Raw genomic sequence first — 18,021 nt, forward strand, 5'->3', positions numbered from 1 at the left:
CTTCGTGCAAGAGTAATGCCTTTTTTTCCGAGACTATTTAGCGCAAGGCCAACGCAATTCCTTCTCGTGGTCCCTCCAGACCAGAGCAAAGAGTGATTGTTGTTTATTTTCTCTTCTCCGCTTCCGATAAGACGGGTTTCTGTGAGACCAGCAATCGCCACTTTATTCTCATGGAGCTCTACGGAGAGTAGGTTATTTGATACGTGTGCATTGAGAGTCAAAACATTCCAGGTGGCTATCCGAAGCCCCCTTTGGTCCAGGAGATTTAGTCTGTCACTCTGTCCGAGGCTATTTTGTCACTTTTCATAGCAGTTTATTTCAGGTGGAGGGTTGCTACCCCAACCGACCCTAGGCCTGGAATCTGATGAGAGGCAGGTTAAACTTAGATACTAAGATTCCTGGGGCTGGCTCCACCAGCCACAAGAGGTTGCGGCCACCCTCATAGGAGTGTTTAGTTAGGGGAAATTCTATATCCAAATAACCCCTACATAATATTTTTCAGCTAAGTAGAACCTAAGTATAACCGTTTTTTTTTGTCGACATTTTCTTTACAAACAAATATGAGCTATATATTTGCAAATTGGGGTTGGGGGGGGGGGCTGTTGGTAAAGTACCTGGGTAGTTTCCATAATTTTGTTTAATAAAGTAGTTTCCATTATTTGGCCACAATTTCCATAATAAAGTATTATATTTTCATCATATTTTTTTATATATCATTAGGATTGACCCTCAGAAAAACAGACCCGCTATAATTTACCCCCTCCCCTAATGTGCAAGTATATAGCCCAAATATGTTTTTGAAGTATTAGATTTTAATCTTACTCTGGTATATTTCATTAAGATTGAGCGTCAGAGAAACATATATGAAGAATATTGGGTAGGCGGCATGGGCGTAGAGAGGGGGAGGAAGGGGGGAGCACAGAAATTATTCCGTATATAAAAGGGACTGTCCCCTCCTCAACACCTCGGTCTTTACGCTAAAATTCAACTTTCTCACAACTCAATTTTTTTTAAACAATAAAATTTTGTTTTAATTGCAATTTTTTTTAATTAACTTTAACGAATTTCCCACTATTAGATTCAGCTTATCAACGAACATTATTAAAGAAGCTTTAAACTCCTATCTGCAAAAATGTGGAATTTTGCAATTTTAATTAACTATAACGAAAATTACACCGTCACATTCAGCTTATCAGAGAACCCTATTAAAGAAGTTTCACGCTCCTATCGGCAAAAAGGTGGAAATTTGCATTTTTTGCTCGAAGAAAGATCATGATGCGTGCCCTCCAAAAAATGTAGGGCAACTAGGCCCCCTCCCACGCTCATTTTTTTCTCAAAGTCACCCAATTAAAATTTTGAGATAGCCATTTTGTTCAGCATAGTCGAAAATCTAATAAATATGTCTTTTAGGATGACTTAATCCCCCACAGTTCCCAGGGGAAGGGCTGCAAGATATGAACTTTGCCCATTGCTTACATATTGTATTGGTTATTGGGAAGTATACAGACATTTTCAGGAAGGATTTTTTTCTGGTGGGGGGGGGGGCTGGAGGACGGTGTTACTCGGGAGCATCTCCGTGGAGGCTGTTTCTTTGGGGTAAGGGACATTTCTATGAAGGGTGCGCCGGATATCCAAGCATTATTTAAAAAACGATCAGAAATTAAATTAAAAAAAAACAAGTTTTTTCAACTGAAAGTAAGAAGCAACATTAGAACTTAAAACAAACAGAAATTATTACTTATATGAGGGGGTTCTCCTCCAGGTCAACGCCTCGCTCTTTACGCTAGTTTTTTCTTTAGTGCTTTCAAAAGAGCTATCTATTCTAATTAAACGGCCTTTGTGATTCAGGGGTTTGTGAATTAATTTTTTTTTTAAGTTTTAACGTAAAGAGCGTGGTATTGACTAAGGGGAGAACCCCCTCATATACGTAATAACATATACGTAATAAAAAAAAAACAAAAACAAGCGATACGGCTTAATAGTAATCGAAACTTTTAAAAACGGAATTTCGATGTCAATAAATGTATCAAAAGAATGGGCTTATAATGTTGATTCTAAATATATAAATTTTATTAAGTTTAGTATTACTCATCAAAGGCTACGAGCCTGAGAAAATTTACCTGATTTTTTTAAAGAGGGAGGAAACATCCCCTACAAGTGAAAGAATTTTAATGAAAATCCCACCGTCAGATTCAGCGTATCACAAAACTTTATTACATAGATTTCAAGCTCATATCTGCAAAAATCTGTAACTATATCTGCAACGTATTTTTTGCCAGAAGAAAAATACGAATATAGAAGTTCGTTACGTAAGTTAATTTGTAAATTACGTCAGAATCAAATTTAGAGACAGCCATTTAGCAAAAGAAGGGTAAAATTTTAATGCAAATTTTGTTTAATTATTCAATGACGGTGAACCAAAATAAAAGCCGCATTAACTAAAAAACGATCAGAAATTAAATAAAAAAAAACAAGTTTTTAATACTGAAAGTAAGGACCGACATTGAAACTTAAAACGAACAGAAATTATTCCGTATATGAAAGGGGCTGTCCCCTCCTCAACGCCTCGCTCTTTACGCTAAAGTTTGACTCTGTCTCACAACTTTATTTTTTAAAACAGTAAAAACTTTAGCGTAAAGAGCGAGGCGTTGCGGAGGGGACAGCCCATTTCATATACGGAATAATTTCTATTCGTTTTAAGTTTTAATGTCGCTCCTTACTTTCAGTTTAAAAAACTTTTTTTTTTATTTAATTATAAAATAGGGATGGTGGCAAGGCTGCCACTATTATAAAGTTTAAATGCCGGTGAATGAAACTTCTAAAATAGCCAATCGATTGTTCATGGTTGCGGCGTCTGACGCCACAACCATGGTACGCACGCTACCGCTCAAGAAGTGAAGTTAGGCTAATCCTAATAAAATATACCTAAGTATGATAAAAATATGATACCTTGGAAAGAAATTTGGACTTTATATTTGCGCAGTAGGGGGTGGGGGGTTAAAGTACAGCGGGTATGCGTGCAAAATGTGTTAGCTACAAATGATCTGTATATTACGAAGTAAGAATTCTTTTCTGACTTCACACTGTCCAAATACTTTACCCCCACCCCGCTCCTGTGCAAATATATTGTCCAAACTATATATTTAACATTTTTTATGTCACTTTTCTTTGTGTTTTCTCAAGCTAAGTTAAAAGAAACCGGTTTACAGTGCGTCAATGCATGAACAACTTGAGCGGTAAGGGGTATATCATACAAGTACCCATTTTTAGAGGCTGCCTTTCCTGAACTCTAAAAACAAGATTCAGCTCCATTTGATCGAAAAAACTAAATTCACACTTTCGAATAAGATAAGTTTCATTAAAACTAGACTTCTCTATCTCCGGCACAAAAAAATAGGAGCTAAATTTTTTTTCTGAAATCTCTGGAAAAGTGGGTGTCGACTTTTATTTTCTTGTTGGTTATTCGGATCTCTTACCCATGCTCTACAACTCATGGCAAGACACTCAATGTCAATTCCTAGTTTGGCGACACAAACTAAAAAAGTTTATAAAGGACGAGATAGAGTGATTCTTTGAGGTATTGAATCACCTGAAGTCTGGAAAAAGGAGCGTTAGTGAAAATAACTAATAATTATTTTGTCTACATTTCATTATGCAATTGACAATAGGGTGGACCTCTCCGTTTGGGGTTTACTCTAATAGAGTAATAAAAACTAGTTGAAAGTTCCTTCTTAGTAAAGGTGTTAAATTTCTCCTATATACTCTTGAATTTTGTCAATGATTTTCACAAAACTATTGGAATCATTTTTTTTTCAGAGATTAAGAATACGCCACCTGAAGAAGTAGACTCGACTGTATTGCTGAATCATGATAACGCTTCTGCGGAGACTCTTTCTTCTAGGATTGAACAACTTAAGGCGGAGTTTGGTTTCACTCAATTAGAGACAAGTCCTGGCGGTAGCAAAGGTATTTGTAGAAACATGTTGGATGTGTATTAAGACTTGTATAAAGGTGTGTGTAAAAAGTATGAGAGGCAACGTCATAGAGTTGCCTGTAGCATTCAATGTATGTTTTCCCTACACACACTTCGTATGGAAGCGGTGGTCGCAGAGTTTTCAAAGGTTCTTTTTTACAAGGCAAACGTGATTGGAGGGCAATCAGTCTCCATCCCCCACCATTTTCCTACACCCCCCCCCAGAACCGTTTGGTCTGAGTTCCTAAGCTCAGCTGATCTGTAATTTCTGCAGTTCTTCAGCGATGATCTCCAGCGTTTAAACATAATGACATAGTCGATCATCCTCTTTGTGCAACCGTCATTACTATACCACGTGTACTGTTGGATGGTTTTTCGTTGAAAGTAAGTGTTTGCGATGACTAGGTCATGGGATCGCCATAGTTCAAGTGGGCGAAGGCCATTGTCGTTAAGTGGGTCAGGAGAAACAGGGCCAATTGTGCAACGCCACAACGCCCGTATCATCATGCACTTTTGCGTTGAAGTCAAAAAGAAGTACAGTTATATCGTGGGGTGAAACTGTCGTGAAACATCTGGTCAGAGCAGAGTAGAACTCTTCCTTGGTTGTTTCGTCAGAATCGTTGGTCGGGGCATAGCATACGACAATAGTCATTTTACCATATTTGTGTCCAAAGGGGGCTTTCATTAGTCTGTCTGATACGGCTTCGTGCAAGAGTAATGCCTTTTTTTCCGAGACTATTTAGCGCAAGGCCAACGCAATTCCTTCTCGTGGTCCCTCCAGACCAGAGCAAAGAGTGATTGTTGTTTATTTTCTCTTCTCCGCTTCCGATAATACGGGTTTCTGTGAGACCAGCAATCGCCACTTTATTCTCATGGAGCTCTACGGAGAGTAGGTTATTTGATACGGGTGCATTGAGAGTCAAAACATTCCAGGTGGCTATCCGAAGCCCCCTTTGGTCCAGGAGATTTAGTCTGTCACTCTGTCCGAGGCTATTTTGTCACTTTTCGTAGCAGTTTATTTCAGGTGGAGGGTTGCTACCCCAACCGACCCTAGGCCTGGAATCTGATGAGAGGCAGGTTAAACTTAGATACTAAGATTCCTGGGGCTGGCTCCACCAGCCACAAGAGGTTGCGGCCACCCTCATAGGAGTGTTTAGTTAGGGGAAATTCTATATCCAAATAACCCCTACATAATATTTTTCAGCTAAGTAGAACCTAAGTATAACCGTTTTTGTTGTTGACATTTTCTTTACAAACAAATATGAGCTATATATTTGCAAATTGGGGGTGGGGGGGGGGGGCTGTTGGTAAAGTACCTGTGTAGTTTCCATAATTTTGTTTAATAAAGTAGTTTCCATTATTTGGCCACAATTTCCATAATAAAGTATTATATTTTAATCATATTTTTTTATATATCATTAGGATTGACCCTCAGAAAAACAGACCCGCTATAATTTACCCCCTCCCCTAATGTGCAAGTATATAGCCCAAATTTGTTTTTGAAGTATTAGATTTTAATCTTACTCTGGTATATTTCATTAGGATTGAGCGTCAGAGAAACATATATGAAGAATATTGGGTAGGGGGCATGGGCGTAGAGAGGGGAGGAAGGGGAGGCAGCTTCCCCCCCCTAGCCCTTCAAATTTATATTAGATATGGCTGAAAAAGCAAATGGTTGTAAAAGCAGTTGATAAAAGGCCCTCCATCACACTATCGACTGCCCCCCCCCCCCTAGACAATATTCTGCCTACGCCGATGGTAGGGGGTATTTCATACAAGTACCCTTTTTGTAATGTGCTTTGAGGCAGATAAGGAGGAGGACTTGCAACCAGGCTAAGAAAAATATTTGTAGCATTTAAGTCTAAATAGGGTGGAAACTTCGCACATTTCCTAAAAAAATCTAGAATGGGCCGTGGATAGGTCATTGTTGCAAATAGTGCCTGCAATCATAGTTGGGAAGCTACTACATGATTGGGGTCTAAAAGAGATGTAACATGCCTACCTTTGTGTCATAAAACTGGTGAAGAGGTGGAGAGTAGCAGGAGGCAGTTTGGGCTCATTTTTTGCCTCCAGGCATAGGTATTAGAAATACTTGTATGATTCTGTTTTAAGCAAGAGGGTTGGACCTTCATTTTTTCTAAAATATTAATGGTAGAAAGGGTGAGGAGTCTGAGACAAGGGACCGTAAAACGACCCAAACAATGACAGATTCATCCCATTGCCTCTATTCAATCCATAAAATATTACTTGTATGACAGAGATCTATCCAGTAAAACTAATTGCTGTAGAGTATTAAATACTTGCTGACCTACTATTAGAGCGGATATCAGTAGATTTTGGGCACGGGGGGGGGGGGGGTCTAAAGCCCCAAAAAAGCTCTGATTTAAATCCACAGTTAAGAAATCTCTAATATATGCTTCAGGCAAATGTGAAGCCTGTATACAAGTCCTTACGTCGCTTAATGCGGAGAAATATTATTGTATTAGTTCCCCTTCTTGTGAGTCGTTGTATAATTGTGTACTGTTCTTCAGGGCATCATCGAGGGTCTGTTCCTTGGGGCATATTTTAGATCTTTTTTCTTTTTACCGATTTGTTAGACTATTGTTAGACTATTGTTTTGAAAATTTGATCTGATACTTTGGGAACAAAGGGTTGCCAGGCGTCCCCTGGTCAGTTTTTTCATAGTTAAAGAGTAGTGTATCGCGCAAACTGACCAAATGGACAGTCCTCTAACTTCGCGCGATTTTATGTCCTGTATTATGAAGCAAAGGGTTGTTGATTTGGTTCAATTGAGTCACTTTATTAATGGAATTGGATACCTTAAAGGATCATCATATCTTGTAGATAAGCAAAGGATCATCAAAGGATCCTTAAAGGATCATCTATCATGTAGTAGATCTTTTTTCTTTTTATCGATTTGTGTTGGACTTTTGTTTTGAAATTTTTACCTGATAATGACCGATACTTTGGGAACAAAGGGTTACCAGGCGTCCTCTGATCAGTTTTATCATAGTTAAATAGCAGTGGATCACACAAACTGTGACCAAATGGACACTCCTCTAACTTTGCACGATTATAGGTCCTGTATCATGAAGCAAAGGGTAGTTGATTTGGTTCAATTGAATCACTTTATTAAGGGAATTCGATACCTTAAAGGATCATTCAATCTTATCCGTTTGAAACTTTTTTAGTTAGTTTGGCCAAACTATTTAGAATTGATAGGGTGGTCTTGTCATAACTTGTAGAGCTTGGATAACAGATCCGAATAATCGATAGAAAACTTGAAGCCGACACCTACTTTCTCAGAAAAAGCCACGCCGAGGCATGTTACTTAAAATTTGATCGTCTTTTTAATCAATTTTCGCAGTCACAACCACAGACTTTCAATAGTGACTAGTCCCCTGGGAGAATTCGCTAATGGACTTTGTCTTTGAGACGGTAAGTCGAAACTTATACTCTAAAAAGGATTTATGGTATCAACCCCCCCCCCCCTACATTTTAAAATTTAAAAGAGTATTTCTTAAATGATTCCTGAATGAAGTTGATTCACAAGAAGTGCAACATGTGGTCTTCGACCTAATAAAGATACAAGGTATTTCTGTAACTCAACAGAGTTCTCCAAGCGTGCTCCTGTCTCTTTAAACCATGAAAATAGTACTCGGTGTTCTTTTCAACAAAATATTTGTTCACGAAGGTGACTCTTCTGACGAAAATCTCTATTCTTTGAGCGCAATTTTTTTTTAGCTGATGGAAAAGAAGGAAGTAGCTTGGGACTAGGTTCTGGAAGTCAAGTGGATGGTCTAGCAAGTCAAACCGGAAATAGTGGATTTTTGTCTTAGTAATCGATAAGGTGTGAGATGGCGTGTTGTCTTGGTGGAACAAGCTTTTCTTTTTCTGTAAATGTGGCTGTTTTCCTGCAGTTTCTACATTCAGTTTCTCAAGTGATTTTTGTCCCGGTATCCTCCTTGTAAGGATTTTGTCTGTTTGGAGATAATTATGGTGAACTCCATGACTATCCACAAAACGAAGTCGCTATAACTGTCCCGCCCGACAAAAAGTTTTTACTTTTTTTGGAGCTGGTTCTCCCTTTGTTATTTTTTTGAATGTATTTTTGTTTTAGGGGTATAGTTACGTATCCTATTCTCTGCTACTGTTCAAAATTCAAATTCATTTAATTCAAAAACAAGACATACCTCTCGTGGGCAAAGCCCAATTATGATGTCTCTTAGTCATAATTAGCAAAATAAAGTTGTCTGATGAAACTTCGTCAGGATAAATAAACTAAAGGATAAAAACACTTGAGATTGAGAAAAAAATTATCTGATAATACTTCGTCAGGATAAAATAAACTAAACAATAAAAACACTAGAGATTATTACTGTAGCGCATGGTGTTACAGTGGACTGGGGTTAGTTTCGGAACCTTCTCAGCCACTTCTCTGGGGGGACGAGATCTTATAGGGACAACAGGTGGGGGAAGGAATGATCGGTAGATGGGATGTTGAAAGAGGGAGGAGCCAAATATTTGGCGTAATTGTTCTCGGTGGGAAGAAAGGGATTCAAATTTAAAGTCCTTTACGTAAAAGGAGTAAGGTAGAGGGGATCTGCCATATATGATTTGCAGTGATATCTTCTGAACTTGTTCTATTTTATCGGTTTTATCCTGGGTAAGGGCAAAGTGCCAAACCGGACAAGCATATTCAACTAAGGAGCGGATGAAAGTGTGAAATATTAGTTTCAACTTGTCCTTAGGAACTCGAAATTTGTTTAATGTTCTTAAGCATTTGAATTGCACCGTTAGCTTTTTTTTACAATTGTCTTTGTATTCTCCCGCCATGAGAGGTCAGAAGAAATCACCACACCAAGTAAAGTTATTTTATGGCTTATTAGCTCGGAAGCGATAGGAGGTTCGAAAGACGGTTGAGTATTCTGAAGAAAAGAAAATGTCGTGACCGAGCATTTGTCTTTATTCACGACCATGTTTAGTTCAGCCGCCTCTGAGGTAACTTGGTCGATGAAACCAGCAGCATTGCTCTTCGAATCCTTAGATACGATTTCCATTAAGGACAAGTCGTCAATGTATTTCCATCTGCCCTCCAGCTCAGTATCAATTTCATTTATCACGAGGAGGAAGCCCAGCGGCCCGATCACAGTTCCTTGTGGGATTCCACAAAAAACTGGCAGAGAAGTGGAAAATTGGTCCTTATACTTCACACTTGACTCTCTATTTGTTAAGAAGCTCTTGATGATTTTAATAATAAAGCTGGGTATATTTTTTTCCGCCATTTTTTCTAAAAGGATTTTGTGATCAACTAGGTCAAATGCTTTTCCGAAATCAATTGCAATTAAAATTATCCATTTTCAGGTTCATCCAGGTGTTTTAAAATAAAATAAATTAAATTAATGAGGTAATGAACTGTTGAACACTTAGGGATGTTACCAAATTGCTTTCGATCAGTTACTTTCAAAAGATATTTTTTCAGCCATGCGGCAACAAAGCTTTGGTATATTCTGCTAAAAACTGACGTAAGTGTGATCGGCCGGACACCAGAGCATTAGCTGCACCTTTCTTTGGAATGGGAGTAATAAACCCTTTCTTCCATTTCTTTGGAAAATATCCTGTTTTTGTTATATTATTTAAAATTTTTTGAAGGGGAAATGATAATTCTTTAGCAAATGCTTTAATGAGAGCAGCTAGGATGTCAAAAGAGGCAACGGAAGTTCTTTTTAACGAAAAGAGTTTACGGATTATAATTGCTGATGAAATATCAACAATTAAATTATCATCTGAAGGAGTAGTTAAACTTACTGGAGGATCCTCGGGTGGAAGAGGGGGGTAAGACTGCACAATTGAAGCAAAATGGGCATTTAAATCATTCGCGGTTTTCTCTAGAGGCTCATCCTTCATGAAGTCAACTGGTTGAGAACTTTTGCCAGTCAGACTTTTTACTTTACTGAAAAACTGCGACGGTTTGGACTCCAAAAGATGGTCAACTTCATTTTCATAGTAATTTGCTTGTGCCTTTTTGATTTTCCATTTAATTTGGTTTGCCAACTGTTTTTCTTGGTTCACTTGACCTTTTCGAATAAGGCGCAATTTATGTTTAATTAGTTGCTTTATTTTTGAATTTACGTATGGTTTATCACTAGAATAGAATTTAGTCTTACGTTTGGGAAAGCACTCGAGAAATTTTGAATTTATCTTATTATGGAATTCTTCTACTTGAGAATCCAAGTCTTTATCTGAAGAGACCGTAACCCAGTTTTCTCCCGTTATCCAGTCACCGAATTGCAGCAGACCATGGTCAGTGATCGGTCTTGAAGTAACATTGGTTACTGAATATTTAATTTTTACTTTTTCCAAGGGGTTCCACTGTAACATATAATGATAACTTCCACCAGGTGGTGCTAGTTTACTTGGAGTGTGGTAATATTCCAAAAAATTTGAGAGGATTACTTCCAGAGAAATATTGCCCTTAGTTGTTGGGAAATCGACTAGATTTTTAAGGTTAAGTGACCTTGCTAGCAATTTGCTATCGAGTTTATTAACATATCCTAGTATTACTACTCCAAAATATGGGTGAGTTCTCTGGACGTAATCTGTCGATTCCTGCAGCTTCTCCCAAAAAGCTTTTCTTGCTGCAGCTGGCTGACCAGGTGAATAATAGAAAACGCACACTTCTACGGCCGGGACTGGACTAGGGAGTCACGTAGGTAGGGCGCTGAACCAAAAAAAATCATCAACATATTCAATAAAAGGCACATTTATAATATGATATTTAAAATATTAATTCAAGAGGGTCATTATTACTCCTCCTTTTTTCCCAAGAGGATGGTTATTAAGCCTAAGTTTAATAAAAGAACAAAAGTTAGGAACCCTCAATAAATTAATATCTTGCCGGTGGATCTCGGAAACACAGATAACGGAAGAGCCAAGCATTTGAGCCGTAGTCTGAAGTTCAGTAAATTTCTCTAGATTTAAACTTTCGGGGTTGCTGTAAAGGAAAGAAGGAAATGCGTAACGTTTGTCGTGAAACTCCCGGGAAAAAGGTTTATTTTGGAATTTCTTGCCCCCTATCGCGACTGGGGCAGCAACAAGTTTATTTACAAACTGAAGTCACCAACAATTTTTTCCTTCTGTAGGGAAAGGGGTAAAGGGGAGGGGGAATAGAATAAGGACGGGGCTGGTTGTTGATTGGCTGTGATTAGTGATTAGTTGTGATTAGTGATGATAGTGATTAGACTGTGATTAATTGGTGCCAAAACTTTGATTTATTATGCCTAAACTGCGCCAACAGAGCGTTGGAAATATTCATTCGAACATGTTTTTGGTCTAACGTCAAATAATGTGGCATCAAACACGTGGCTAGATTTCTTATGTCTAAAACTTGATTTAAAATGTGACAAATACTTTCTTTGGACGTTTTTATAGCCTCTGCTATCCCTCTCACTTACATTTAGCGATCATCTTGCGCCATTTGATGAACTTTAGCGATTGTATCGTCAGCAGTTGCAGTTTCTGGACGTCCCAAACATTCATCATCGCTGGAGCTCTTAAAGTCGAGTATTTAAAATTCAGTTGCCCAGAATTTTACTGTTGTAAATGATAGTGCGAGTTCCTTTACACAGAGTGCAACCCATCCCTTATGTGTATAGGCGTAATACATTCAAAAACTAAAATTTTATGATAGCATGATATTCAATTTTATCAATTTTTACAAAAATACTCACATTGACTCACTCAAACGACTGTCAAAAAAGAACTGCGCGTCAGAAATGGCTGAATCTTTGGTGAGTACCCGTGAAAAGATTGCATAACTACATTCCCTGACTGTTATTGACAAGACTGTCATCTTTACGTTGAAGTGGGAAAGTTTTCAGGTCAACCGTTATAAATACGAGGCATTGTTAAGATTGGAGCGGGAGAATTGGCACTGAGAATCTAACCTGCTACTCTGGATTTTAAATTTTTCTGCGACTATAATTTCAATAAAATGAAATATGCTCCCACTATAACTAAATATATCATGAAGTTTCTGTTTTTAATATGCTATATATATAATTTTCAGTTATTCACTGGAGTTGTCTCTAAATCCAAGCTTTCCTTGTCCTCTGAGGCTTGACTTAGCGATTTTTCTTGAAAAAATTGCAAAAGATTAGAGAATATCCTATTGCACCCATATTGTTAAGCTACTGAAATCCCTGTTTGGTTTTGGAAAACATTTACGTCTGTTGGCGTTGATTGGCTTTTGTGTTGACTTGGGTGTGGGGGGGGGGGGGGGGGGGTCAAAGCTGTAATCTTCTCCCTCTATGGAAGACCAGAATGTGTACGAAAAAAGGAGAAACTTAATATTCCCACTGAATTTCTTTGACTTGTGTATTTTTTTTCGCTTATTTGGTCGCACTTTTGGCACAGTCGAATGGTCTTAAGGTAAATGTTTAAAACAAATGGAGCTGTTGTGGAGTAGCTTAATAAGACACTGTTAATCAGTAGAATTTGATGGCTGACTCTGGGAGTAGAATTCGATTCGACCGTATCAAAATGTAACCTTTGTGTGCTATCTTGCTTGTTTTATGTCTCTAAATTGTTTGATTCCCTACATCATTTCTAAAGATAAAAATGCACCAATGGAGATCAGAATTAAAATCAAGTTGCCATCATGATATGCATGGCTAATTGGAGAAAAAGCAGACAGATTGTCTGAGTGAGAGGCACAGCTGGCATAAGCCTTTGTCAGGAATGTATGAAAATGATGATCAATTGTTGATTGTTCTCTTTTTGCTGCTTGGTCTTATTTTCCGGTTGAAGTCACAAATACCCAGGTATGAATTTTCTACCAAAGTATGTGAGACAGAACTTAACGCTCGAATTGTTTAAATTACCGTAACAAGGAAGTCAATAATCTGTTCGCTTAGAGTATTATGCTGTGTAACAACAAATTTTTGATTTTGTTAAGTGGACACTTGCACAAACTATTTATATATTGAATTGTTTCTAATCAGGAATTCAGTTCTATTGAAAAGGATAGGCAAATAATTTTGACTTTAGCGGTCTGGGAAATTGTAAATTTTTTGTTTATTCTTTGTTTTAGATGTCATAGTTGCTGCTCTGGTTTGCAATAAAAAGACCTCAAAAGAACACGAAATGCAAAATATGATTGTCGAATCTATTTCATGTCAAGAATCAGGCAATGGCTATATTTGTCAACCTCCTGAACGAAGAGAAAGTAATTTTTCTGCTTTGCCTCAGCTTAGAAACTGTAAATATATTGGATCAAAAATAACAGCTTCAATGAAATGTTCTTCTAAAGCGGGATGCCAAAATTTGCTAGATTTGAATCCAACTGTCATCTTATATAGGCTACCAAACAAGGCTGTAGAAGAAGCAGTTGCTGCAATCTGGAAATGCTCACGGTGTGGAAAAATAGAAAATTCGTTTTTTCTTCTGGATCTTCACAAGAGGACTAGGTGCGAGAAATTGTCACCATTTGAATGTGAAAGATGTCCTGCTGTGTTTAGTAATTATTTGGTTTTTGTTGTACATTTTATTGAGCACAAATTGGGAGAGAAACGAAAGTGTCCGATATGCTTATGTGACGGAATTGGTGACATAAAACAACACTTACTCTCAGCTGGCCATGTTTCGTTTCATGTGCCTCAATCTCAATCAATAAAGAGTATTTTCGGAGAAGAAGAAGATTTGAAAATCCACAAAAGAATACATACTGGTGAAAAACCATACGAGTGTCAGTTATGCACTAAGAAGTTTTTACACAAGTCAGTCCTGAATAATCACCAACGTGTTCACGATAGGAAAAAACCATACAAGTGCAACATATGCAATAAAGTTTTCTCTCACCATTCAAGTTTACTCAATCACTCTAAATTGCATAAAAATGAAAAACCTTACCAATGTGAAATATGTAGCAAGAAATTTGCTCTTGAATCGTATTTGAAACAACATAAAATATATCATAGCAACGAGAAATCATACCAATGTGAAATATGCCACAAAAAGTTTGTTCGGAAGTGTCAACTCATCTGTCACGCACGTATTCATAATGGAGATAAGCCATATCAATGCAAAATATGCAATAAATGTTTCAGTCAAAAAGCAAATTTGTACAATCATTTGAGATTTCATAGTAAAGAGAAACCTTATACATGTCCAATTTGTGCTAAAAAGTTTATTGACAAGTCAATCCTGAATAATCACCAACGTGTTCACGATGGGAAAAAACCATACAAGTGTAACATATGCAATAAAGTTTTCTCTCACCATTCAAGTTTACTCAATCACTCTAAATTGCATAAAAATGAAAAACCTTACCAATGTGAAATATGTAGCAAGAAATTTGCTCTTGAATCGTATTTGAAACAACATAAAATATGTCATAGCAACGAGAAATCATACCAATGTGAAATATGCCACAAAAAGTTTGTTCGGAAGTGCAGCTTGAACATACACTTAAAAAACCATAGCAAAGAGAAGCCTTACAAATGCAAAATATGCTCCAAAAGTTTCGCACAAAGGTCTTATTTGAATATACACTTAAGAGTCCATAGCAAAGATAAGCCTTACGTATGCTTAATTTGCAGCAAACCGTTTGCTGGAAAGTCAAGTTTGAATGGACATCAAAGAAGAGTCCACAATGAGGAAAAACCGTTTGACTGCAAAATATGCAAAAAGAAATTTTTTGCGACTTCAGATTTAAAGAGACACCTAAGAACTCACTCTGGTGAAATGCCATTTTAATGTGATTAATGAAAGAGAGCTTCAATTGAAAGAATGTGTTAGGGCACCTAATGAAGATTGCCAATGGTGAAAATTCATCTGAAACAGCTAATAAAATAAAGCGTTTTGCGTGTAAATTTCGTTGCAGCGGTTAGCAGGAAAAGTTGATAAGGAAAAAAAAATGTTTTAAAGTTGAAATCTTCATGAGTTTTTCCTTAGATATTCTCTTGGACATTTTATTATTTAGTTGTGTTAGCCAAGTGGCATTTGGTTTTTATATATGCTTATGTTTATTAGATATATTTAGATTATGTTGAACATTTGACGAATCTGTTTGTGACCTTCAAATGTAAAAGTTGATTTAGGAACTTTTCATGATTTTGCTCCTAAGAATTTTTCGCAAAAGCGCCTTTTTCATATTTGTTATTATACTGATTTCCAAAATCTTAAGTAATTTGTCCACTTCAAGATGTAGAATTCAAGTTTTACTTTTGGAGCACTTGATTTGAATCAGACTGAGCTTATCCATGTTCTTTAAACTAAGAGTTTGGTTATTTTTATTGAATTTTTCTTTAACCTTTAACTGGTTGGTTGGAAAAAAAACAAACATGGCAAAAAAAAAATAAACATCATCTAGGTGATGTCTCAATAAATCCCAAAAGTGATTTAGCAAGAAAAAAAAACAAAAATAGGGAATATTTTTCAGTTAGCCTTGTTTGACGCATGTATTAAAAAGAATAGCAAAACTACTTAAAATAACATCTAACCACATAAAGGAAATACAGGATCTTTCAAAAATATAGACTTGTTACATTGTGTGCATGTTAACTTTGACTTCCTGTCTTTTGGTCTAGAACTGATATGGCAACGGCTTCCCTTTGATTCGGACCCAGAATCTACATTCCATTAGGCACTTTCGCATGAAGTTTTAGCAAACTTTTAAATCAATTTGCATAGTTCATGAGGTAGATATAATAGAGCAGCACAAATCTTAAAATGGGATTCTAAAACAACCCCTGCGAGATCATTGAATATTTTTCTCCTTGATACATTATTCTTCTTGATACAGCAAGATTGTAGAATAACTCTAGAATTAACTCCTCCTATGTTTAGCATTGCTTGCCAAACTGCCATCGGTTAACCTTGTCCTTCAACTGGTGCTGAAGTTTGAGCGCTTTTGATCAAACGAGTCAATAATACTTTAGTAAGATTGTAAAATTTAACTAGTTCTGGCCTTATGTTATTTGTTCGACAGATGCAGAAAATGTATTGATGATGATAATACAACTACTCGATTTTCTCAGTACATATGACACTGAAGTGATTTGGTCTCGGAAGCCGAACACAAAATATTGGATTTTTCCTTTATTGTTTCACAGATGAGAGGTGAGAACCCCCTCTTCTTCCTCTTCAGTATCTCAAAACAGGTTGAATCACGACGTTGTAGACAGTCAGCAATCATAGGATTTGTTTGACATAAACGCTTCTGAATCTTCTGAGGGGTTATGATGAGGACCTTGGCCTTCTAAATGGTATCTGACTTTTTTCCTCGAGCTCGACCTTTAAAGCTAAGAATAGGTCACTATTTGATGCTTCAACTCTCGATTTTGGAATTCTGCATTTGCCCAAACAAATATAAAATAATCAAGAATTTTTAGAATTTCTATCATGTAACGTGTTACCATAGCATGCACGAGCAAACGTAAATGAATAAACTAAGCTTTATTCAAAAAAAAAAAAAGTCGTAGGTGATTTAGAAAATAAATTGCCTTTCCATAGGATTTATCCCTATTCTAACTGTGATTTATTGTATAAAAAAAGTCCCACTTTTGGTCGGCTGGAGTCTATCAGACAAAAACCCTTTGTAGCTTCTAAACTATAAAAGATGCAACAAACTCCATTCGTCAGCTATCACAGCTCGAATATTTCTGAGATTGACTGTCTGAATTACATAGTAAACTTAAGACGTAATTGTATGATAAAATCCCATCGTATCGTAGGATTTTTAGACCCCAACCGACCAGTTTAGGGTTAAATATCACTTGGATAGTTGTATACAAAATTTCATTGCGTTGGAAAAAGTACCCATTTATTGCCGTCCCTTGTTTTTCTACGAATGGAACTTCATAGTTTTGTAAATACTTTTTTCTTCTATAAAAGAGGCTAACAAGCCTTTTAAGGGGTGTTAGTGTTAATTTTCATTTTGTAGTTTTAGTTTTGATGTGAAGAACGTTACCTTATCACCATGAACAATCTACCCCGATATCTGTCGTGAGAAAAAAAAATTATCATAGTAAAATTGACTAGTGATTATTCTTAGCATTTAAATAAATTGTAGATCCTAAAATATGTGAATTGTTTTTTTTGCATTGCGTCTAGAAATATGAAACTATTGTGTTTTGTCAGTCTTCTATATGCATATGTGTTTCAATAAAAATGTTTTATTCTGTTCTAAAAAAAAAGTGTTTAATTTTGGATTCTAAATAATTGTCTATTTAGTCTTTCTGTATTGTTCCCATGAAATTTTGTCCCATATCTCTTGTTCCCATGGGAACTAACTTAGATAACGGAAGATCTAACACAACATACTATTTTTGTTTATTATTATATACTTGGCTCTGGGAGAGAATCGAGTTAGTCAGAGTTTAGGCTATAGAATGTGTCCGACTGAGTAAGGACATATGACAAATCTGAATGTGACCTCTAAATGTAAAATTCGACTTAGGAGCGTGGCATAACTTTGCTTTTAAATTTCCTACATAAGTGTCTTTCTAATTTTTTGAAATAAAATTCCTTCAATTTTAAGTGACTTCTCAATGTCAAGATGGAAAATTTCATCTGTTCTTTGAAGTAATTGACTGAAATCTGACAGAACTTTTCCATCTGCTTTAAAAAAGGAGCTAATCGACATTTGTTGAAATATCACAAACTTCTTACATCTGTTTTACATATGTAAAACAGATCACAAACTGCTTTATATTACAGTTGAAAGCTTTGAAAGAGTTTATATTTTTAGAACCCTCCTCCTACATTAGTAGAGATGGGGGTACCAGCACAGGACGACACCCCTGCTGCCACCTACAACTTTTTTTACATAGTTTATGGATGGTTATGTGTGTTGGTCGATTTATTTGATGTTTTATGGATTTTGTCAGTGAGAATGAAAAAACAGGAACTTTGTCACATTTATGTCTGTTTTCATGGATGGTTATTTGTGTTGGTCGATTTATTTGATGTTTTAATGGATGGTTATATGTGTTGATCAATTTATTTGATAGTTCTATGGATTTTGTCAGTGATAAGTGAAAAACGGG

At 36.6% G+C, this 18,021-nt stretch overlaps 1 protein-coding gene across 1 annotated transcript in view; it reads left to right on the forward strand.

Annotated features, from left to right (window-relative positions):
• The window catches only part of LOC148949707 (uncharacterized), a 38,291-nt gene extending 20,617 nt beyond the window's left edge, over positions 1-17,674 (forward strand). Inside the window, exons 2-3 of the mRNA XM_089092761.1 lie at positions 3,817-3,966; positions 13,065-17,674. Of these exons, the coding sequence (XP_088948887.1) occupies positions 3,817-3,966; positions 13,065-14,728 (1,814 nt within the window). The 3' untranslated portion in view covers positions 14,729-17,674. The remainder of the gene's footprint in view (positions 1-3,816; positions 3,967-13,064) is intronic.
• The last annotated feature ends 347 nt before the right edge of the window (positions 17,675-18,021 follow it).

The sequence above is a fragment of the Artemia sp. Qi Xiang Cuo genome, chromosome 8 (assembly GCF_049724085.1).
Source record: "Artemia sp. Qi Xiang Cuo chromosome 8, ASM4972408v1, whole genome shotgun sequence".
Lineage (NCBI taxonomy): Eukaryota > Metazoa > Arthropoda > Branchiopoda > Anostraca > Artemiidae > Artemia > Artemia sp. Qi Xiang Cuo.